The sequence below is a fragment of the Callithrix jacchus genome, chromosome 3 (genome assembly GCF_049354715.1).
Source record: "Callithrix jacchus isolate 240 chromosome 3, calJac240_pri, whole genome shotgun sequence".
Lineage (NCBI taxonomy): Eukaryota > Metazoa > Chordata > Mammalia > Primates > Cebidae > Callithrix > Callithrix jacchus.
In genome coordinates, this window is record NC_133504.1 from 140,411,539 (window position 1) to 140,436,087 (window position 24,549).

The 24,549-nt window shown below is 47.4% G+C and overlaps 1 protein-coding gene across 17 annotated transcripts in view; it reads right to left on the minus strand.

Moving 5' to 3' along the window:
• Positions 1-24,549, minus strand: part of CRACD (capping protein inhibiting regulator of actin dynamics) — a 297,618-nt gene that overhangs the window by 3,363 nt on the left and 269,706 nt on the right. For all 17 annotated transcript variants that reach the window (XM_078367204.1, XM_078367198.1, XM_078367192.1 and 14 more), the window contains 6 exons: positions 20,049-20,213; positions 17,084-17,152; positions 14,454-14,636; positions 11,162-13,820; positions 3,986-4,176; positions 3,282-3,441 (listed from right to left, as the gene is read on the minus strand). In XM_078367204.1, coding sequence (XP_078223330.1) covers positions 3,282-3,441; positions 3,986-4,176; positions 11,162-13,820; positions 14,454-14,636; positions 17,084-17,152; positions 20,049-20,159 — 3,373 coding nt within the window. In that variant the 5' untranslated portion in view covers positions 20,160-20,213. The remainder of the gene's footprint in view (positions 1-3,281; positions 3,442-3,985; positions 4,177-11,161; positions 13,821-14,453; positions 14,637-17,083; positions 17,153-20,048; positions 20,214-24,549) is intronic.

The window sequence follows — 24,549 nt, forward strand, 5'->3', positions numbered from 1 at the left end:
ACGCAGAATTATAACAACCAAGATATAGTTAGTTCTAATTTCAAAGAACTTCCAGAGGCCTAATCTGCATACAGAAGCTATGCTTGCATGATAACCAGTCAATTCCATGAAGAAAAATATCAACCCAGCGGTCTGGATCTATCAGGCTGGTAAGGTTAATAGCTACCTTCCTGCCAGGGCATGGTGGCTCATGTAATCCTGTAATCCCAGTACTTTGGGAGGTCAAGGTGGGAGGATCACTTGAGGTCAGGAGTTTGAGACCAGCCTGGCCAACATGGTGAAACACCATCTCTACTAAAAATAAAAAAGTAGCCAAGCTTGGTGGTGGGTACTTATAACCCCAGCTACTCAGGAGGCTGAGGCAGGCGAATCACTTGACCCCTGGAGGCGGAGGTTGCAGTGAACCGAGGTTGCGCCTCTGCAGTCCAGCCCGGCTGAGAATGAGACTCCATTTCAAGAAAAAAAAGAAAAAGCTACCTTCCCCACAAAAACATCCACTGGGTGCCTCTACCTCTGAGTCTCACAGATGCTGCCAGCTCCCATGACTTTCATCCTGTCTCAAAGTTCCTTTGCACTATATCACTTTCTTTATTAGAGCGTATAGGCTTCTTAACGTGAGAAGGTGCTTGTCTTATCTTTGGGTCATATTTAGAGCCTATGGCAATGGCTTACACACATGCTTCTAGAACTCAGGAAATACTGAGAAGACAAGTACTTCAGAACAAAAACTTGCTTTATTAAGCTGGAGCCACTCCGAGTTGCATTAACCCTTTAGTACTTCTGAGAAATCAGGCAGAGAAAGATGTGACCTCTTTGACTTTGGGACTTTCACTGTATTTTGAAAGAAATTCATTCTCTCTGTCTTTCTCACTCTTTCTCTCTCTAGTTCTAAAAGGCAGAACTCTTAATTCCTATGAGTAAAATCAAATGACAAAATGCCTATGAGGTTCTTAAGAAATTACACAGTCTTCTAAAGTGGTTTTCAAATATAAAGCTTTGGGCTAGGCACGGTGGCTCATGCCTGTAATCCCAGCACTTTGGGAGGCTGAGGTGGGTGGATCACTTGAGGTCAGGAGTTCCAGATCAGCCTGGCCAACATGGTGAAACCCTGTCTCTGCTAAAAACACAAAAATTAGCCGGGTGTGGTGGCGTGTGCTTGTAATCCTAGCTACTTGGGAGGTTGAGGCAGAAGAATTGCTTGAACCCAGGAGGTGGAGGTTACAGTGAGCTAAGATTGCACCACTGCACTCCAGCCTGGGCAACAGAGTGAGATTCTGTCCCCAAAAAACAAATATAAAGCTTCCCTACTTCACCAGTAGTAAATATACCTTTTTTTTTTTTTTTTTTTTTTGAGATGGAGTCTTGCTCTGTTGCCCAGGCTGGAGTGCAGTGGTGTAATCTCAGCTCACTGCAACCTCCACCTCTCAGGTTCATGTGATTCTCCTGTCTCAGCCTCCCAAGTAGCTGGGACTACAGTCGTAAGCCACTGTGCCCAGGCTAATTTTTGTATTTTTTTTTTTTTAGTACAGACGGGGTTTCACCATGTTTGGCCAGGCTGGTCTTGAACTCCTGACCTTGTGATCCACCTGCCTTGGCCTCCCAAAGTGCTGGGATTACAGGCACGAGCCACCGCACCTGGCTGGTAAATATATCTTTAATAGTGAGACCTCTTAATATTTCCTGACCTCAGACGGCCAAGACATAGAAAAGCCTAGGTCTAGAGATTAGATGCCCTTTGGGGAATAGTGTAGCCTGGGGGAAAAAACAGATGCCCTATTAACCGCTGGGAGGGAGCTTGTTCAGAGTCATCCATCCTCCAAGTGACTGGTAATAAGGATATAGTTGGACACTATCAGATCATTTTACCTTTTAACCCAATAAAGAATATTTTCTAAATGTGCACATCTCTTACATGTTATGAACATATAAAAACTGCTGTTGTTAATTAATATCAAGGATGCTGTGCTGAGAAACCTTACTCTGTAAAGCCACAGACTATCAGAAACCTGCTTCGTGAAATCACATCAGTGAGAAGAGACCATCTCACTTTTGCCTGGAGCATCTGAGCCACATGTCACCATGACACAGAGATGCAGTTTCCATTTCCAACCTGGGTGCAGAGCTCTGGGTAGCAGTTTTCAGATACTACATTTTACACATTCCTCTTTTCTGTTTTTGAGATACTCTGTCACTCAGGCTGGAGCACAGTGGCATGATCTATCTCAGCTCATTGCAACCTCCACTTCCTGAGAGGATTCCTTGAGTCCTGGGCTCAAGCAATCCTCCCACCTCAGCCTCCCAAGTAGGTGGGACTACAGGTGTGCACCACCGCACCTGGCTAATTTTTGTATTTTTAGCTAGCACGGGGTTTTACCATGTTGCCCAGGCTAGTCTTCAACTCCTGGACTCAAGCGACCTGCCTGCCTTGGCCTCCCAAAGTGTTGGAATTACAGGCGTGAGCCACCACATCTGGCCCATATTTATCTTTCTTTCCTGTATTTTATACATATATATGGAGAGAGAGATATATACATATATAATCATACTTGTATATATTTTGGGGGTGCATGTGGTATTTTGATATATGCAAATAATGTGTAATGATCAATCAGGGTAAGTGGGGTATCCAAGACCTCAAACATTTCACACATTTATCTTAACTTTGTAGTTTTAAAGGAAACAGGACCCTGAGCACACTTTTCAGCTCAGTCTTGATATTATCTCCCTTATGTTTATGTACACCCTGACTTTGCTTTGAGCTTATTAAAATGCTACTCCATTTAATTTTTACCTAACTTCACTCTTTACCCCAAGTCCTACTATAATTTTGTCTCCTCCCTTGTTTAGAAGGTTCTTCTGTAAGTTAATAAACCCAACTTTGTCAGAATATAGGCAGTGGGTGCTGGAGATGCTGGTACTGCTGTGCTAAATGTTCACAAATGTAGTGAGCCAGTTGACATCACACTGGTATAACAGCTTTGAACTGGCCATGGTGGGAGTATTTACACTACGAAAAACTGAAGATCCTCCAAACAGAAGTCTCTCTATCCCCTGAAGAGCTAACTGTTAAGTATTCACCAACTCACCACTGATAGTGGGTTCCTGGTGGTCTTTATCAGATGAGCTTAATCAGTGTCAACATTTATGAATGAGGTTATGAGACAGCCTGTGCTTTGAAATGCCTGAGGTGCTCTGCCAGTCATTATACTGTAGGATAGAAAGCACGCTCTACAAAGAGAAACCTGGAAATACAGTTAAAAAGCAATGGACCTGCTCTCTACCTGTCACAGATGTAGGAAGCGTGTTGGCCTTTTTCAGCTGTTCTCTGCGCTCAAACCTGGACACTGCAGTCTCGGGCCTCTTCTCTTCCGGTGGAGCAGATTTGTGCAGGGAACCTGCTCTGCTGACATTGCTGCTTCCAGGCTGCGGGCTGACACTGACCTGCATGTGCAGAGAGAGTCATGGAAAGCATGTTTTCAACCTAAGACATGGAAAGACTGACTCTGCAGGCCTTCGGGGCTTCTACCTGCCAACCCCTGACCTCTGCTCCCAACGGTGGGCTGGATTACACTTAGGAGCCATGTACGTTCAACCCTGGCTACCATGAGGGAGCAACTCAGAGCCAGTGTGCCTAACAGAGGAAGTTACTTTCCCAGAAGAGCCCCATCAAACTGACTATAACATCAGGCCACAGAACAAGGCCCGTGGTTTCCTTGTGAAATGTTTGTGTTTCTCATATAACTGTTGTATATCACTGCTGTGAGCACATCATGGATTATGGCAAATCAGGTTAACCTAAGAGCATGAAGAAACCAAACCCAATTTCACACTGAAAACACTTCCCTGGTTTAATGGTGGTCAGTTTATTTACTGCTCGGCCCGTATTTTCCACCACCCCAGCTAGCCTTTTGTTTTGTATCCCTGTGACTGAAAAGAGAGCCAAGCACAAGAAGGCAGAATCACAGCTGAAGCCCAGGCTACTCACATTTTCTTTGGAGAACTTTTCTGCCTGTTTGGCCTCTCTGGCTTGCTTCCTCTCCTCCCGCGTTGCCTGCTGCTCCCGAAACCCCTTTTGCTTTTGCAGTGCTAACGTTATCCACAGTGGCTGCGCAGTTTCCACTTTCTCTGTAAGTTTGGAGCCATCTAAAGAGTGCCTGCTCTGAAGCGTCGGCTTTTCTGTGTGGAAAAAGACAAAGACCAGTTTGCAGCGAACTTAATTGCTGACTTATCTCAGTTCCGCACCCTCTAAAACTTGTGACATATTAATAACCCTATGGCATATTCAGCTAGCCTCTTACTAGAACAAGCTCTGCTCTGATGCCTGAGTGGCTCCACTGGGTGGGAAAGTAACATGTTTCATCACCAGAAAAGCAAGGGCATTTGGCTTCCTTAGAAATGAAAGAAGTTACTCTGTTAGAAAAACCAAAATAAATCTCCAGGGTCATAAAAGCTCAGGCCTCTAGTGGATCCAGATAGGTATTTGGTTCATTTTTGGTTCATCATTGTTCTTTTTTTAATTCACTCCTTTTTTTTTTTGAGGCAGAGTCTTGCACTGCCACCCAGGCTGGAGCAGTGGTGCAATCTTGGCTCACCGCAACCTCCGCATCCTGAATTCAAGTGATTCTCCTACCTCAGCTTTCTGAGTAGCTGGGATTACAGGCACCCACCACCATGCCTGGCTAATTTTTATAATTATAGTAGAGATGGGATTTCACTATGTTGGCCAGGCTGGTCTCGAACTCCTGATTGTAAGTAATCCACCCGCCTTGGCCACCCAAAGTGCTATGGTTACAGACGTGAGCCACTGTGCCCGGCCCTAATTCACTGTTTTAAATGAAATTTATTCTTAGCCATGGAACAATTATTCCCCCTCAATCAAAGAATATACTATGTGGAACTCCCATGTCAGAAAGATGAAAAAGGGGCACCACTCTGCCTAATGGGAGGGCTGAGGAACACTGTAGGAAGCCCATGATTTTGGTCCACTATGCTCATTTGATAGATGTGAGTACTCTAGCCATCAAAGGCCATGCCTACGGCCACTCACAATTAGTACACAGTTGAAGCTGGAACACAGGTCTTCTGACTGCAGTCTCGGTTTTTCTTGTGGTTGACAGTCTCACCTGTTTAACACCTCACAGCAGGTTGGTGTCACAGGTTGAGTACTAGGCTCTGAAACTGAGCAGACCTGGATTTGATCTTTGGTGATCTTACAAAAACAAGTATACTTAACTTCCCTAAGCTTTAGTTTTCTAATCTAAAAAGTAGAGATGATATTGGCACATGCCTTATTGGGTAGCCATGAAAATTAAAAGAGATCCTGGGAACCAGAACATTTACAACAGTTCTTGGCAAATTCTAGTCACTCTACAAAAGTGAGCTGTTCTTATATGCCTATGAGAATCTCCTTTTCCTTCAAGTAAAACTATGTATGTTCAGAGATAGTCATTCTGGTACTGAATCTCTTACTATCTCAAAGGAAAGGGGCTCACTATAGTATTGCTTTTGAAATCCAACAGAACTTTACACTTTGGTAGTCCAGAACTTACTGCCACGGCTCTCAGTCATCTGGAGTTTATATTGTACTCCAGGATGAGAAAAAGACCGAAGATGACAAAATAAATTCTAATTAGGAATTCAAGCAAAAAGGACCAGGGGGCAGATTCTGCTTATTTTTCTATATCCTTTAGATTTACAACACTATACAAAGAGAATTCATATTCATAATGAGCCTGGGGCATTGCAATATCCCTAAATCATCAAATAAAGATTCAGTTGTGATCTAACACAGAAATGAAAACTGACACACTTTAGAAGTATTTTAAAACAAAACTGAAATTGAAAGAGTTTTTGATTCATCTTCAGTTAACCAGAAAATCAAAAAGAATTCATCATCTCAAACATTCTGCTTTACACTGAAACTTCATGAGTTCCTGTGTTTTACTCAAGGGCCCTGTAACACTTCTTTGGAAAACTTCTAAAAACCAAGTTGCCAAGATCTAAATGATTTCCATAGAAAGCTATTATACCAAAGGGAGTTCTGATTCTGGCCAAACGTTCGATCTGAACTTGCTTGGGAAGGTCACTAAAATAACCAGCCAGTTTCCTGCCAACAACTTAGACTATTATTTACTGCAAGGATCAAAATGCCTTTAAAGTATTATTAATTAAATTTATAATTGGCTAATTTGAAAAAAGAAATCTCTGGGGAGGAGGAGGAGGGAAAATGGTAGTTACAGCACTGGAAGAGCTGGGTGCAGTGTGGACACAGAAACTGAGGTGGCTTTGGCGGGGTCTCCTTCATCTCAGTGTTTTACCCCAATCCCAGGTCCACACAAGTGCTTCCTCTTGACATTTCTCAAAAACAGGAAAAGAATAGAACTGTTTATCCTCCACAATTGCCTAGAGAACCTCAGAGACCAGCAGAAGTCTACCAATACCAAAGAAAACTAAAAGACAGCAGACAAGATGTGGTATTTGGCAAAATTGGTATGAGACATGTCCACTGACCAGGCTTAGCTCAACTGGGATTCAGCAACAAAATGGGACCCAAATCATTAAAGACGTCCTTTTAGAAACACAAGACTTGGCAGTGAGAGACCACAATGTGGAATTCAGATCCATTTATATATAACTGAGTCCACCTCAGGCGGAGGCTAGTGCCTGACAGGTTTCTGCTACCAAGGTAGAGGTTGCTTTGGGATCATGAAGGTTTACTGCCATTATTTTGTGAAGTTGGTGGAAGGACCTCCCCATCTCCATGTGAGGCACCAAAGATGGCAAAGTCACCCATACCAAAGAGTATACATTCAGAAGCTTCAACACTGGACCATCACTCACACTATGATGGGGCTGTGATGATGGAAGATCACTTAACCGAGGAAAGAACTCCTCCATGTACTGGCATTACCACGGTGGGGAATGGGCAAGTCACTCAGCTTTTTAGACACTGCTGTCCATGTCTGTAAAATGGAGCCAAGACTACCTACCTATACCTGTGCTATGAGGACTGAAGGAGACGATGTAAATAACTTTGTAAATGATGAAGCACAAAGGATGACTAATGTTTAAATCATCCAAACACAGTAAAATCTCTTATTACAGTCAAGGTTTTGAAAGATAAAGACAATTGCAAAACCTAGTTGAGGAGTTCAAAATTCCTAATTAAAAATGTATTTTGCTACAATAAAAACCCATTCTCTCTCATTCTAAACTCAGTGGACAGGAGATTCATAGTCCACCAAGTTGCCTTCTTCAAAGCCTGGGGAAATGAGCAAGGATAATAGGGTTCTAGTCACTATCCCAAAGGGCATTCCTTGGAGAAAGGGGTACTACGTTTCTGTTCTATGCACCATAAGTAGGCTAGAATTTCAGAATGAGATGCTACCTGTAATGAAAGGTTTTTTGTTGTTGTTGTTGTTGTTTGAGATGGAGTCTTACTCTATCACCCAGGCTGGAGTGCAATGGCTCAGTCTCAGCTTACTGCAACCTCTGAATTCTGGGTTCAAGCAATCCTCCTGCCTCAGCCTCCGAGTAGCTGGGATTATAGGCACCCACCACCACATCTGGCTAATTTTTGTATTTTTAGTAGAGACAGGGTTTCACCACATTGGCCAGGCTGGTCTTGAACTCCTGGCATCAAGTGATCTGCCCACCATGGCCTCCCAAAGTGCTGGGACTATAGGTGTGAGCCACCATGCCTGGCCCGAAAGTGTTTACAGCACAAGCACACAAGGATTATGATTGCTGTTTTAATTCTGCTAGGTAAATTCAGAGTCAACAACGTCCAAGCCTATGTATTTGTCCTCACTGGCTCCAGCCCTGTGAATACAGACCTCTTTATAAAGCACTGGTCTCCAAAAAAGGTTGCGTATGTCAAAGGAAATGTTCCAGGCAATTCACTGGAGTGAAAAAATAAAGATTAGAATTTCTATTTCTCTATTTTTAAATGTAAAGGGAAAAACAAAATCAAGCTTTTCTTTTTTTTTTTTTTCTTTTTTTGAGACAGGGTCTCACTGTCACCCAGGCTGGAGTGCAGTGGTGAGATCACAGCTCACTGCAGCCTCGACCTAGTAGGCTCAAGCAATCCTCCCATCTTAGCCTCCCAAATAGCTGGGACCGCAGGTGTGTGTCATGCCCAGCTAATTTTTGTATTTTTGATAGAGTTGGGGTTTTGCCACGCTGCCAGTCTGATCCTGATCTCCTGGTTGACTCAAACGATCTGCCCACCTCGGCCTCCCAAAGTTCTGGGATTAAAGGCATGAACCACTGCGCCTGGCCAAAAAGCAAGCTTTTCTAATACTTTTCTAGTACCCCATCTGGCAGTGACCCCTTGGCCCATGTATTCAAAAGCCATGTATAACAAAGTGCTATGTTTAAAGAATCTCCAGGGAAGCTGGGAAGGCTATGTGGGGCTGCATGCGGTGGGGGCTTTTTGTTTTCAGTGGTTCTTGCATTTAGCATACTGGGCGATTCTGTGGTTTGGTGAGTTTATGTCTCCTTTTAACTAAATGATCCCTTACACAATGGACAAATGGCATATGGCATAAAAAGAGTCCTGCAGACAATATACTACTACTAACGCAAGTATGAGAAAATAGCAGAGCTGATGAGCTCTTTGCCTGCCACTTAAAGAAGAAATCAGATCCAACAAGCAATTGGCCAAAGAGAATAAAAAATAGCAACATGATCTGCAATTGCAGATTTAGATCCACTGTTGTTAAGGGTAAGTGTAGCTGGTGCTCCGGGGATTTTAGTTAACAATGGTACTACATGTATATAATCAACAAATAAATTGGAGGCCCATGCTCCATATTTTTACCCTGATGGGGTGTTCAAACAAATTTGGTCAGCCCTGTCCTACAGCAGCAAGCTGCATAACAAAACCCCAGTGAATGGAGGCAGTGATCCTTGCTGTCATGCTTTTTCTTTATGGAATCAAGAAAAATTCAAATAGCAGAGTGTGGCAGCCCAGAATCTGAATACTGGGAAGGAAAACAGGGACAGTAATAGATTTGGGGAGAAAATTATAATAATCAAGGAGACAACCCTAAGAGAAAGAAGTAAGCAGAAGCCTAACTTCTTTGGAGAAGGCAAGTGACAGAACAGACCAGGCTGTGAGAATCTGTCAATGCCATGAAAGCCAGTGCCACAAAAGGTAATGGCAAAACCAGAAATGGGCCCCTCATCCAGCAGGACAAAGAGAAATCATTTGGGAGAAATGGTCTAGAAACTGCTGATCTACATGTCTGTCCAGGAAACCGGGTCAGGCAGCGGTCCATTTAAAAAGGACAACAAGCTAGGTGCAGCAGCTCGAGCCTGCAGTTCCACCTACCAGGAGGCTGAGGCAGAAGGGATACATGATCCCAGGAGTTCCAGACCAGCCTGGGCAACATAGGAAGTCCCTGTCTCTAGATAATAGTAATAATAAATAATAAAATGAAAAGAATGTGTGTGGTCTTTTGTAAAGGCAAGTAACCAGCCCAACACTCTGCAGGAAACAAATCATTTCTCTGCAAAAATCGCCCCAAATCTAAACACTTGAACAAAGGAGGAAACGATCCCTCCCAAGAAAACCTCAGGGGACAATTTCTCTGGGAAATGTGAATAACTTTTGGCTTTGACCCATACTTTACCTCCTATACTCTGCATAACAGAAAAGAAAAAGTAGTAGATGAAGGTTCTCTTGGGACACAAAAGCTAATCCAACTGACAGCTTTGCTGGCCCAAACATTTCATCTGAAGAAAGATCAGGGTCCGCCAGAGGTAAGGCTTGTTCCAAAATTTCTTTGTAGGAAGGTTCTGCAGTGACAGCTGGGGGAATGGGGGGACACAAGGCTGCATCTGCAGAGCATTTTATATAAAGTGGAGACAGTCACTTATCCCATAGAGAGGATCCATAGGCCTGATGAAGACATCTAACGACCCCTGACCTGCCAACATGGTGTCACTATTGCCCAGAGACACAGCAAGGACACTGGTTGGGGATACTCCAGTTTTGTCATCACTGCAAGGACCCCTTCAAAATAGTTAATGACATCTTCAGTCATAGGGACTATTATTTCAATTTCTACTGCCAATTGAAAAGGCATTCACCTAAGTGTTGGCACCTTGTGTAAATAAGTATCATTATCAAGAGTGAACTGCAATCACACTACAGAGTTGGTCAGCATTTCCCAAATTTGAAAAAATGAGAGAGAAGTAAAGAGCCTTACTATGACTCATGAGAGAGTGTCTTTTGGGAATCCCACACCAGCCTCTAATTAATGCAGGTGTGTCCAACACCAGTTCCACTGGCTACCTCTGGCATTGGGCACTTCTGGTTCTAGCAGTGACACAGACAATGAGCTGAGACAGACAAGGAGAGCAAAGATCACCTGGTGACCATCGAACAGACCATCCAGAGGCAAATCTCCTTATCTGGGGAATTCACAATGAAACTTCCCTAGTATCTAACACAGGCATTTGGTTCCAGGCCTTTCAACTTTTATAACTAGAATCTCTAGACATCTCTGGAATGCCATGCCAAAACTCATTTTGCAACCCTTGCTGATATTAAGGCGCCAAAATGTCTACAAATGTAATCATTTAGCATGACTTTCATGGCCAGTGTGGCCCAAATTACCCTTCCAATTACCCTTAAGCTCCCAACTTAAGGTTCATAAACGCTCCTAAGAAAATCCACCAGGGCGCTCAGTCCTCTCACTAAGGCGTTACACTGCTTTACTAATAAAACTTTCCTTTTTCAAACCTGTATATTGTTGTCGGTAAATTATTCTCACCAACGCTCCTGTGGACCTCCTCTTCTTCTTTCTTTAAAAAGTCTCGCACTGTTGCCCAGGCTGGAGTGCAATGGCGCAATCTTGGCTCACTGAAACTTCCGCCTCCCAGGTTCAAGCAATTCTCCTGACTCAGCCTCCCAAACAGCTGGGATTATAGGCATGTGCCACCGTGCTCATCTAAGTTTTGTATATCTAGTAGAGACGGGGGTTTCATATGTTGGCCAGGCTGGTCTCGAACTCCTGACCTCGTGATCCGCCCGCCTCAGCCTCCCAAAGTGCTGGGATTACAGGCGTGAGCCACAACGCCCGGCCGGACCTCTTCTTGATGCCCTGGTCTGACACCTCCCCTGGCAGCAGTTTCCCACCCCGCAGCTACCTACCTTTCCTCCCAGCCTCGGGTGTTTGGGAGGGTTTCACTTGTTGAGCGGCAGGCAGAGGTGGGGACGCAGGTTTCCTCTTTATGGCCTCTTCCTCCTCGTCCCTCTTCTGTCCCTTTCTTTCCTCGGGGCCTGGGGGCGAGCGTGGCCGGCGATCACTGCTCTCCTGGCCCTCCTTGGACGGCTCACTTGGATCTGGGTCCCGCCTCCCCGCTCTGCGAGACAGCAGCTCTACCAAGTAGGGCCTGCTCAGTTTGGAAAGTGGGGATGCCGGTGGGGTCTGACTGGTAGGCTTGGGAGCCAGTGCTGGCTTCTGTGACAATGGCATTTTGTTTGTCGCCTTGTCGTGCTCTGGAGCCGGGGTCTGGCTGCTGACCGGTGGGGGCCCAGGCTGGGCCAGAGGAGGAGAGCGGCTGCTGGGAGGTTCAGCGGAGTCCCTTCGGATGGAGGGGGCTTGCTTCCGCTCCTGGGGAAGAGATGGGCCATGCTTGAGGGACACACCCTCCGTCTCTCTCTCTCCACCCGCGCTCCCCACTGCGGGCGGCCCTGCATCCACGCTGTCTCCGGTGCTGCTGTGCCTCTTCTTTTTCTTCTGTTCGGCCTGTTGGTCGCAGTTGAAGCGCAAGGAGTAGTTGGTCCTTCTCAGTTTTATTCCAAACGGGGAGGTTTTTTCCTCTCCACCTGGCATCACAGGGTCTGGCTTTACTATCACGTTTGTGGTCTCGCTGTCCGATGAGGTCGCGGACTCTATGTGGGCCACCACTTTCTGCGGAGAGTAAGGAAGGCTTGGGACAAGGAAAGACGGGAGGTCTTTGGCAAATTTGCATCCCTCGGTGGTGTCTGCCGGCTCCCGGTGCAACTCCGACTTCTCCGGACCCTTCCCGAGCTCGCGAACACCAGCAGAAGGAGGCTGCGGGGCTGTCTCTTCGCCAGGCCCCAGTAGTGGTTTTTTTCGAATGCCTTCCGCTTCCGTGTTCTGTCTGGAGGTCTCCGTGCCACCATCGGAGAATTTCTGCCAGGCAGGCTTAATAGAGAACTTTGCATTGACTGGCGGGGTCTTCCGGAGGTTCCCGCGGGAATCACACCGGCCCCTGGGAGCGGGCTCCTCTCCAGGCCTAGATGGGTCCCTCTCGCTACTGCGCGGGTCACTCTCTGCGTTCTTCAGTATTCTGGACCGAATGGAAGCCCATTCTGCGAGCGCGGCCGCACTGCTGGGAGGCTCCTGGGGGAGCTTGGCCTTACCGGTGCCAGTCCGCGCGTCGCCGCCGGAGCCTCGGGGGGGGTTCTCCGCAGCGGGGGTGTCCGCGTGCTTCTTCTCCTCTGACAAGCCCAGGAGCGACTTGCACGCGGTATCCTTGATCTGGCTGAGGTTGACGGCCGGGCCGCAGAGCTGCGCGCCAGTGACCAGAATGGCGGTGTGGGGGACGCTCAGGGACGAGGGCAGGGCGTGCGCAGCCGGGATGGCTTTGGGGGCCTTTGGTTCCTGGGGGGCAGCGGTGAGCCCCGTGTCCTTTGCAGGCGTCACGGGGCTCAGGTTGACTTTGGGGAAGAGAATCTGCTTCCCCCCCGAGGACACCTGGAACGTGTAGGGCCGGGGCATGCTCTGCCTCTCGTCCACCTCCTGCCACCGCAGCTCCTCCACCTTGCGGCCTTGTTCAGGAGCGGCGGCTTCTTTCCTCTCCACCGGAGGCTGCGCGGCTTCCACGGTTCCCTCTGGTTTCGGAGGAGGCTCCGTGTCCCCTTCTTCTCTCTCTTTCTCCGGCCCAGCATGATCAGGCCCCTGGACATCCCCGCTCCTTTCCTGCTGCTCTCTTGCCCGCTCGTCCTCTGGGTTCTGCTCCTCGCAGATACTTGGGTCCTCCGAGGGCTCTCTTTGTCCTTCGGGTTTCGGGTGTTCCTGTTCTTCTGGGCTCTTCTCAAAGTCGCTCAGAAGTGCGTTGAGCTGGCCCCTTTTGTCCTCCAGGTGCGCCTGGCCCTGCTCCTCCTCTCCTTCCTCCTCCTCTTCCAAATCCTCTTCCGGGCCCTGCCGGGCCTCCCCGAGCTCCTCCGCCATCTCGGGCGGCCCCTGCACCTCCTCCTGCTGTTCCAGCTCTTCCCTTCGCTCGGCCTCCTCCTCTTCTTGCCTTCTGAGCTCCTCCGCGTGCCTTTCTTCTTCCTCCTCCTCCTGCCGCCTCTGCTCCTCCAGCCTGGCGTCCTCCTCCAGCTGCCGCCTCTCCTCGGCCTGGGCCTGCAGACGCCTCCGCTCCTCCTCGGCCGCCAGGCGCTCACAGTCCTCCCGCTCCCTCCGCTCGGCCTCCTCCCAACCTGGCGCTTCCAGGCTCCGCCGCTGCTCTTCCCGCCGCGCCCTTTCTGCGTCTAGCAGCGGCTCCTGCCCCTCGCCCTCCTCCTCCAAGAGCTCCTGCCTTCTGTTCTCTTCCCAAAGCCTCCTCTCCAGCGCCTGCAGCCGCTGCTCCTCCAGGCGTCTCTTCTCGGCGGCTTCCGCCTTTTGCCGCTTGCACTTGGCCTCCAGTTCTCGCCAGTAGTCTTCTTGGCGCCTTCTCTCTTCCTCGGAATCCAGCGGATTGGGTTCCTCTTCGTGCCACGTTGGCTTGTCCTCGCCTGGGTGTCCGTTCTGGTCCAGGGAGGGCCGATTCTCAAGGCCCCCTTGCTCATGCTGTGGATCCTAGCATTGGGAAGGGAAACACAATTAGCTTTTTGCTTTCTCCACCCACAGCTGTTCCTCTTCCTAGTCACAGCGCCAGCGGCCCTCTTAATTTCTCAAGAACACTTGGAAGCAGGTGTTCTCAAGTTCAGGAATAGCGAAACTCAAGCATCGGTCACCCCACGCAAGAGTCCGTCGTGGGAATGGAGGAAAGGGCGGGTACTCTGTTTTCCCCTTCAGCTCCTTTATTTGTCGTTCCCTAATTCCTTTTCTTAATATGAACAAACAAGAGGAAAACCAATATTCCAGCATTAGACAGATGAGCAAAAAGAGACTTCGACTTCATCATTGTCCCCTGAAGCCTGTGACTTGGAAGCCTACCCTAGTCAAACTGAGGGAGTGTTGGCTAAACCACTTTCCACTGCAAAGCAAACACAAGGGGTCTGGAGCCCCTCAAAAGGCAACCTCTCCCTCTGAAGTCCACCGGGCTCATGCCAGAAAGGGCGAGGAAAGTAAACATGCCTGTGTGTCCCACAGCACCGCCACACACTCAAGTTCCCGATGGGGAGACACCCAGGTCTTTCCATGGCTCCACCCCAATACCAACCCACTTGTAGAATTAGCACCTGGTCAGCTCAGGCAGGTTCTACCCACCTGGGCAAGGCGCCTGTGCTTCTTTGACACCCTCTGGTTTTTTGGCTTCACAGCCAGCTTGTGCTTGGCAGCGCTGTTGTCCAGGCGAGCAATGGCCAGGGGGATGGCATCTAAGTTGACACTTTCGATGGTGCCAGCAGAAGAGAAGTGCCTTTTTGGCCGAGATGGTTTAACAGGAGCAACCTAGAGGGGAGATTAAAACAGAAAGTCAGTTGGGATCGGAAGACCATCTGCAGGGAATTCCAGAACGGCAGCCCTCATTCCAGTCCGTGCCTCACCCAGCTTGGCCCAGGGAATGCAGGTGAACAGAGGGAACTCCTTGGAAAAATAAATGAACACTTGTTTTGGAACCAAAGGACACTGTTCGTTCTGCCAACATCCACTGGTGTTAACTTGTAAAAGTCATTTAACCTTTAGGAATTAATTTTCCTGGTTTGACTAGTATGAGTTCAGAGTAGCTCAGAGATTAGCAAAACATAGCCAGGAGGCCAAATCCTGCCCACAGCCTGTTTTGGAAAATCAGAGTTTTATCGGGCCACAGCCACACCCATTGTCTTTGGTGGCTTTGTGTGCCATGAAGAAAGAGTGGCCCAAAGGAGAGTACTTGTGGCTTCATGTCACAAAGCCTAAAATAATGAGTAGTTTGCTGACCCCTGCACTAGATCGCCTCTGTGCTAAGAACTGTTGAACTCTCAGACACTGTATACATGCCTCACTCTTACACAGGACTTCAGTCCCTTTGAGACAGGGAATGTGTCTTTTTTTCATCTTTGCATGGGTCCCCTTTATGCCCACGTAGCAAACCTCATTTGGTCAGTGCTCAATAAATATTTGTTGAAGGAATGAAGGAAAATAAAATATAACATCTATGCCTCAAACATGAAATTCCCAATCAGCAAAAATGTTTTGGTATGGCTGGGTGCGAATGCTCACACCTGTAATCCCAGCACTTTGGGAGGCCAAGGTGGGCAGATCACTTGAGGTCAGGAGTTCAAGACCAGTCTGGCCAACATGGCAAAACCCCGTCTCTACTAAAAATTTAAAACATAATAAATTATCTTGGCACAGTGGTGCACACCTGTAATCTCAGCTGTGGAGGCTGAGGCATGTGAATTGCTTGAACCCGGGATGCGGAGGTTGCAGTGAGCCGAGATCACTAAGCTGCACTCCAGCCTAGCCCACAGAGCAAGATTCTGTCTCAAAGAAAAAAAAAAAGTTTTGGTACAATCACTCCAAAGAAGTCTCCAGGTACTGAGTGCACCGAGAAGATAAAAGGAAGAGGGACCTGATGAGAAAAATGAATGGCAAAAATCTGCCACAGGGACAAGTGCGGTCCTTCAAAGGCTGAATTGTGGAATGGCCTGCAGCTCTAGCATACAGATGCAATCACTAAAAAAACACAACCTCAGATGAAGTGTAGATTTGGAAAGATCAGAGAGAGTGTGCTGCAGCCCAAACCCAGAGACCACACTAATCAGCATGTAGGAAGCCACGCCTGTACCTACAGAGAATTCACAGCCTGGTGGCAAGCAAAGGGCTGCTGGCCATACAATGCCAGAGTGCAGCCAGGGGAGCGACGCCAGCAGCTCGGCTGTGGCCAGGGTGTATCTGTTCCTGTTGTAAGCATGGAGTGGTGAGGTTTAGCAGAAGGGATCCCTTTTTGCAGTTATCTTCTATACTGATGCACAAAAGATGAAAGACCAAGCAGCTAGCTCTAACAGCAAAATAGATGCTCAGTACATATTCATTTATGACAAGAAGCACAGAGAAATCAGCCTTTGGCCTACTAGCTTTCATTTATTTATGGTTATCTTTATAATAGGTATTATATTTTGAGCTATTGCTGAATTAAACATTTGTTTCCATCCCCTAATAGATGCATGAGAAAAAGGAGTCAAAGCCAAATGTGACAGATTGAAGACGTAGATAAACACTTGACACAGATTTAAGTGCTGTGCTTTGTTTCTAGTTATCCCAGCTGGCTTCCTCATTGTCTGGGCGGCAGCACTGTCTTGAGCCATCCCCTTCTTCAGGAGCGGATCCTGCTTCCTATACTGACTGTCTGCCAGGCCTTAGGAGGCTGTCTGGCCCCTTGTGCAGATGAAAGATCCTCACTGGAGCAGATCGGCTCCTACAGAAGACGTGCCTGGGGGAGAAGGGTCTGCAGGGTTCTTACACTCCTGCAGGTTTTAAAAAAGGACACAGAAAAGTTTAAAAAAAAAACATAAAAGTAGAGAGATGCTGAAGTGCTTTTCTGTTTTGTGTCTCTATATATAAGAGGACTCTTTTCCTTACAGACAGGAGTTGGGATATTCTAGAACACCTTTCTCAATCTATTAACAGGGTCTTGAAGTACATGATCCTTTGAGGAAAGCTACCAACTTCTAGGACCCCAAACGCAGGCATGCTGGGAGGATGGCTAGTTTCCAGAGCAGGGTTCAGTTCCAGCAGTTGCCTTGCCATGGAAACAGATGCTCCAATGTCTATCACTAGTGGCATTTTGAAGGAATTTAAATACATGGAGGCAACAGTTATGAATGAAAAATGAGGCAGCAGGTTGTTAAAAAAAAAAAGGAAGATCAAAGTTAAGTAAGGAAAGACGCTAAATAAATAAGTTCAAATCATATTACCTTCTCTTCCATCTCACTTCCAGCTCCAGGGAGATTCAGAGGACTTAGAGAACTTGGCGTATCACTGGACTGGAACAGTAAGAGAGCATTCAAGTCAAGAACAGGAAGTTCTGGGCAAATAACCAGACACTGTCTATGCCTGGGTAGGGACGCCCCCTCCTCCACACAGGGGTGCAGCTGGCCTCAGAGAGCCAGCAGGAGTCCCAGCAGGGACTACGCTAATATCCAAACTCCACGAGCACTACCTGAGGCACGGAGGGTGCAACAGCCTCTCCCCGAGCTCAACGTGTTTCCCACCTGGGTGGTCCCCAGTCTTGGTCCTTTGTGTTTTTCTCCATTGCCTGAGAGAATGTGAGTAGCTCAACAGCCACTTTCCTTGGGGTGCAGGGCTGTGTCACATACATGGCCTCCAACCTCAATGCTTTTGGCCTTGCTGGCTGCCTCTGCCTCTTCTCTGGCCAGACCTCCCCCATCTAAGAAAGGAATGAGAAGAAAGAAGGCCTACCGACGCCACATGCAAAGAGCTAGGCTGACAAGGGGAAAGACCAGGGAGGGGCCAAAAAAAGAGCAGAACGAGAGAGAAGAAAAAGGCTAAAGATTCATATCCCCATGTCCTAGGCATGACCAGGAGACCCTCAGAGGTCATTTGTACCTTTCATATGGCCCACTATTATCTTCTTTTTCTTTTCTTTCTTTTTTTTTTTTTTGAGATGGAGTCTCACTCTGTCACCTAGGCTAGAGTGCAGTGGTGCAATCTCAGCTCACTGCAAACTGTGCCTCCCGGGTTCAAGCAGTTCTCTGCCTCAGCCTCCCAAGTAGCTGAGATTGCAGGCGCCCCCCGCCCACCACACCCAGCTAGCTTATATCTTTAGTAGATATGGGGTTTCACCATCTTGGCCAGGCTGGTCTTGAACTACTGACCTCGTGATCCACTGGCCTCAGTCTCCCAAAGTGCTGGGATTACAGGCGTTAGCCAAGGTACCTGGCCCCTTTTTCTTTTTTTTAAAGACAGGGTCTCACTTCGTCACTCAGGCTGGAGTGCAGTTGCACAATCACAGCTCACTGCAGCCTAGAACTCCTGGGCTCAAGCCTCAGCCTCTCAGGTAGCTGGGACTAGAGGCATGTGCCACCACACCTGGCTAATTTTTTATTTTATAATTTTTATAGAGATGAAGTCTTTACAAAATATTGCCCAGGCTGTTCTCAAACTCCTGGCATCAAGTGATCCTCCCACCTTGGCCTCCCAAAGTGCTGGCATCACAGGTATGAGCCACAGTGCCTGGGCCCTGCGATACCATCTATCCTGTATTGCCATTTCCTACAAAAGAATCTTTCCTTCCCTTCCAGAGCAATCATGTCAGCTCGCCCTACCTCTGTCCATTCTCCACACCACACTTAGAAGGATCTTCGGAAAATACAAATCAGATTATGTCACTGCTCTGCTTAAAATTACTCAGAGGCTTCCTGTTATCTTCAAAATATAATTTACCCTTTTCCTGTGGTCTATACAATCCAGCTTGGCATCCTGCTCTACCCTCCCCTACCAGAGTCCTGCTGCACTTCTCATCCAAAGAAGAGACTTCTCCACCACCAAGTTACTCACTCTTCCATTACCCTGTTTTATTTTCTGTGCAGCCAGCATTTTTCTTGATCTGAAATGATTCTATTTATGTATTTGTTGACTTCTTTGTTGAGTGACTCCTCTCATTAGGGTGTAAACTACAGAGGTGGGGGACCCCTTATAGAATCTTGCTCACCTCTAAAATACCCACAGCTGAGACAGAGCTGCTGAATAAACAGTCCCCCAGGCCACAGTGCCCAGCACTTATGAGGTCATCAGTAACAGTGAGGACATTTGCTTCGTCCTCAGTATAGCCCTGCACCAAGGTGATGGCTGTTGCTGCTGCCTAGCACTAGAGAGGTTGGGAAGAGCGATTTTAGACCTGGCAGGAGAGATGGGCCATCCCTGCTTGACCTACCACACAAAGGGTGTCAGCGAGTGGGTGCCAGGTGTCACAATGGGCAACAGGGAAGGAATATCCTTCATGTCCTTCCTCACTTTCCTCTGCAAGTCGCTTGTCTTTCTCACTATTCTTGTGACGCATCAGTTGATAAAGCATGATTTCTTCTGAGGCACACCCATTTTAATAACACCCAAATTCCAGGGGTCTTGATAGGCAGAGCCTAGAGAATGCTTTTTTTTTTTTAAACTGAGACCTCAGTGCCTCCACCTAGACTTGCTGACTTGCTACTGGCTGGACTTTGCTCCTTTTTCCCTAAGAGGCCTAAGGGCATCTTTGCTGCTGCTGTGGAGGAACTCTCATTTCAGGATATGCTCACAGCCTTAAGAGATCAAATTTAGACAGGAAGGTGCTGGAATGTGACTTTCTTTCCAGACTAGGTCCTCTTCAAGTTGGCCTGTTTGATGTCTCCTGTCTCATTGAGCCCCTACACATTTCTTTTTCCATTTCACTTTAAATTAGTCCAGTTGGACAAATAATTATGCAGTGCTGCAAAGCAGGCAGTGGCTTAGTCCTAGGGAGACATAGATGTGTCAGACCCAGTTTGTCCTCAAGGAACCCCAAGTTTAGAGATGGAGTGAAAACAGTTACATGGACATATGTAGGGAGTACAGATGTGTAAAACATGGTGAAGTCACATAGCAATGGCATGAGAAGACAGTATAGCTTGGGGTGAGGCCAGGTACAGCTTCCCAGAGGAGGTGGGTGTAAGCCTTGAAGGATAAGTGAAAGACACTGGGAAGAGCACCTGCAAAAGGCATGTCTCCTCTTCCTCCCCCTCCCCATTGCAGGCTCCAGGTCAGGACCCCTACCCAGGTGCCCTGAGCTACTAATCAGAAAAGCTCCTCTCCCCAGTTGCCCCACTGCAGACCCCAGGGTTACTGGAGGCCTAATGTCCTGCCCTGGTTTCTAAGCAATCAAGTCATTCCCTGGAGGAGACTTACCTTGTTCTCAGCGTCTGAGAGGATGATGTCCTGCTGAGTCACAATTTCCATGGGACTGGTCAGGAACAGATCCTCTTCTAAGCTAGCCTCTCCACTGTTTGCCTTCTTCATGGGAATGGCATTGGGTGGCCGCTGCCCAAACTTGATATTCCTGCCCAACTGTTGCTGGAGAGAAACAGAAGAAAGACATTCTGAAGCAGTGAAGCAGTTCACAAGCACCACAACCAGGTTCTCCGGCATATCTAGTGAGCACTGAGGCGCACCTTGTGCATCACTGATTCTAGACTCAACACCATGCCAGGGAACCACGCCGCCACCCTGTAATAAGTTAATTTGTTTTCCACTTTCTTTTCTTTTTTTCTTTCCCACCTTCAAGCCATGAGCTTTTTCATCCAGCCACCTCTTTCACGGAGATCCCAACATTTCCCAGTTGGCATGGTGGCCACATTTTCTGAACCAAAAGTTGAGATATATGTTATGACAAAAATTTTTGATTAACCTATAAATTCATTTATATAAAAAATTTTTTAAAAGTGAAAAAAATTATAGAAAACAGTTGCATGAAATGTAGGAACCACTGGGGGACATCAAGACCCTTAAGGTTGGTGCAACTCTCCAGACCCTTTGGGACATATTCCCTTTGAAGATCTATACTTCTGCAGCCTCCTTCACCAGCCCTTAGCTCGAGAGCCCAAACCAGAACATTGCATTCTGCCACACTGGGTCACTGCCAAGGCAAAGAAGGCCCCAGGGCCAGCAAGTCTTTCCATGATCAATACTGAAACCCTGGGAAGGATATAACAATTGGGATGTCCTCTTTGCCTTGCTATGGCCACCTAACCATGACAAAGGGGACAGAGGAACCAAGTGGGGAAAAGCCAAGGAGGGCCTGATTACTGGTAAGTGGCAGCTAAAACGACAGGGAGAAGGGAGGGGGAAGTGGGGTCAAAATTAGGAAGGTTAAATAGTATTTGCAAGTAGAGGAAGGTCAGATTAGAAAAGCAAAAGTTGCCCAAAGTCCCCTGGGGGTAAAATTGCCCCCAGCTAAGAACCACTGCTGTAGACCTAGGTCCTTGGGTTTCATAGTCATTATATGCCTCAAAACAGGTATTTTCTGGTGTTCATCTTTTGTTTGTTTGTTTGTCTGAGACAGGGTCTGGCTCTGTTGCCCAGGCTGGAGTGCAGTAGCACAATGTCGGCTCATTGCAACCTTGACTTCCCAGGCTCAGGTGATTCTCCCATGCTCGGGTGATCCCTCCTATCTCAGCCTCCCAAGTAGCTGGGATTACAAACGTGCACCACCATGCCCAGCTAATTTTTGTATTTTTAGTAGAGATGGGGTTTCACCATGTTGGCCAGGCTGGTCTTGAACTTCGGACCTAGTGATCCGCCTGCCCCAGCCTCCCAAAGTGTTGGGATTACAGGCGTGAGCCACTGCGCCCAGCCTAGATCTTTAAAAAATAACATTCAGTGTTGGTTTCATTGGACTCTGCGGGTGTTCATAAATTTGACATTGTACTTCTTTCTTCCAGGGGCAGAAATAAAGAGATAGAGTATTCCCCAGTGGAATGTCTTCTCTGCCTTTGAACTCAGTGGTACCAAATCCACCCACCTTTGCCCAGCTCCCCTCAGCCTTGCACAGTGTGCAGTGAGACTGCAGAGACATAACAGCAATGAGCCCAAGGCTCCCTCCCCACGCCCCCTGGGGACCCCAGCATGCCAAGTCAGGAGCACAGCCAGGCAAGGGCTTGTATTGGATCTGCTGGTATTTCAGCCTGAGCCTGGATCTCCCGGCCTCACAGGAAAGGAGCACACATGAAAAGCCAAGTTCAGCAAGGGAAGTACAGCGTCAGCAGCCTGGAAAGGTTGTGGGGAGGAGAAGCCTAAAAAGGGTTTCTTCTAAAAACAAGTCCAACAGGAAGCAGCAGGTAGTATCTACTCTACGCGAATCAATAAGCAGGCATGGTTAGAACAGCCGATGGATGGAGTTAGACAAGAGGACATGGAATAACAAGGTCACAGGCCTGTCTCACCCTGCAGCCTTGGGAGAAGGGTGGGGACCCGTGCAGAAGAGGTGGGAATGGTTTCTGTGTCCTCCCAGCCCAGCCTTCTCGAGGAGTGTTGGCCACGAGCTGGAAACTGTTCTAAATCCCCTAAGATTGAGACATCTGCTGTTGGGAGGGTCTGTTCTTTACCAATGCTGAGATGAGGACATTTCTTGTCCTTTCAGTGGAAAGGAGAATTCCTTGTTTTTTTTTTTTTTGACACAGAGTCTCATTCTGTCTCATAGGCTAGAGTGCATGATCATAGCTCCCTGCAGCCTCAATTTCCTGGGCTCAAGTGATCCTCCTGCCTTAGCATAGGACTAAGTAGTTAGGACCAAATAGCTAGGACCACATGCATCAACTACCACGCCTGGCTAATTTTAAGTTTTTCTTGTAGAGACAGGGTCTTGCCATGATGCTCAGGCTTGTCTCAAACTCCTGGGCTCAAGTGATCCTCCTGCATTAGGCACCCAAAGAGCTGGGATTACAGGTATGAGCCATTGCATCCAGCCAGAAAGGATAATTATTTAATGAACTTCCAAGGAGTACCTGACCTAACACACTAATACCATTTAATTAGGATTTTTGCCATCATCACAAAAAAGAACAAATATACTTAATACTTTGTTTTAAATTGAATTCTATTTTTTAGTCAGGGTATCCTGTTGCCCAGGCTAAAGTGCAGTGGTGCCATCATAGTTCACTGCAGTCTCAAACTCCTGGGCTCAAGTAATCCTCCCACTTCAGCCTCCTAAGAAGGTGGGATTAAAGGTGCATACCACCATGCCTATTTTTAAAAAATTTTTGTAGAGTTGGGTGGGGCCTTGCTATGTTGCCCAGGCTAGTCTAAAACTCCTGGACTCAAGCAATCCTCCTGCCTCAGCCTCCCAAAGTGCTGACATTACAGGCATGAGCCGTTGCACGTGGCCTGCTTTACTTCGTTAGGGCCCCTTTTATAATACTCATGTCGGTCTATTCTGATGCTTACAAGACAAAAAAAGAGTGTGGCAAAATGTAATCACAGTCTGAATTGAAATAATGTCCAAAGATGGAATGACTATTATATCTACAAATAGAAAAGAGAACATAGAAAGAAAATGTAATGGAGTAAGTACAGGAAAAAGAAGGTGCCTGGTACAGAGCAGGGAAATGAAGAGTACTGTTCAGAAGTGAAGTTGAGAATTAAAGAAAAGATGGAAATCCGGGGCTATGCTGGACCTAAAAAAAAAGAAAGAAAGAAAGAAAAAGAAAAAAAAAAAAGAGAATTAAAGAAAAGAGACAAATTGAGAGGAAGGGACAGGGAACAGAGAAAATGCATAGGGAAGAAAAGGGAGAAGGGGCCAGGAAGAGCAGGAGAACAGTGGCAGCTGCAACAGCTGGGGGTCGTTGGCAGGAGAGGGCAGAGGGAGAAGAGGCGAAGGGAGGGCGGGTAGTGGAATGTATCTATCATGTAGTCACAGATGTGTTCATCCTGTCAAAATCAGCATCCTGCTGCTCTCTTTTAGAATGAGAGTGTGCATCTTAGTAAAGAAGCTGACTTGAAGTCCCCCCAAAGAAAACAAGCTCAGGCTGGTGGCTGGGGAACTTAGAAGAGAAACTGAGATGAAAGAGGGGAATGTGGCCGTGACGAAGAGGAGGGCTACGGTTTCTATGTCCAGATGAAGGACTGTCCTCAAAGAATGCCCTACAGCTGTGAGGGATGAGACAGTGGACCCAGGCCAGGACAGGACTCAGGGTCCAAGGCATGGTGCTCAATCCTCAGGTACTCAAGGCCAAGGCCTCGCCCCTACAGGCTCTCCCTGTGGTATGTCCTCTGAATGCTTCCTTCAGCCGACTCAGAGGAGACTGGCTGATACTTATTATATCAACAATTAAAAGTTTACTACTCACACCTATTTGGCAGTCTCAGGTATTACGTGAGTTGACTATGTGAATATGTGTCTTTTTTTACTTTAATTCTGCCGACTATTCAGGCATTGTCATGAGAGGAACTATGAAATAAACAATGACTGAAAACCAGGTTGTTTGAGATAAACCGGCCTTTAAGTTTTCAGAGAGATAAACTACCATTCCTCCCATCTTTAAATATATATATATCCCCAGTCTTCTCTCTCTCCTTTTTTTTTTTTGAGTTGGAGTCTCACTCTGTCACCCAGGCTGGAGTGCCAATGGCACGATCTCAGCTCATTGCAACCTCCACCTCCTGGGTTCAAGTGATTCTCCTGCCCCAGCCTCCTGAGTAGCTGGGATTACAGGCAGCCGCCACCACACCCAGCTAATTTTTTATTTTTAGTAGACACAGAGTTTCACCATGTTGGCCAGAATGGTCTCGATCTCCTGGCCTCAAGTGATCCATCCGCCTCGGCCTCCCTAAGTACAGAAATTACAGGCGTGAGCCACCACGCCCGGCCCCCAGGCTCCTTCTTTATACACACGGGGAGTATAAGCAGAAGGGA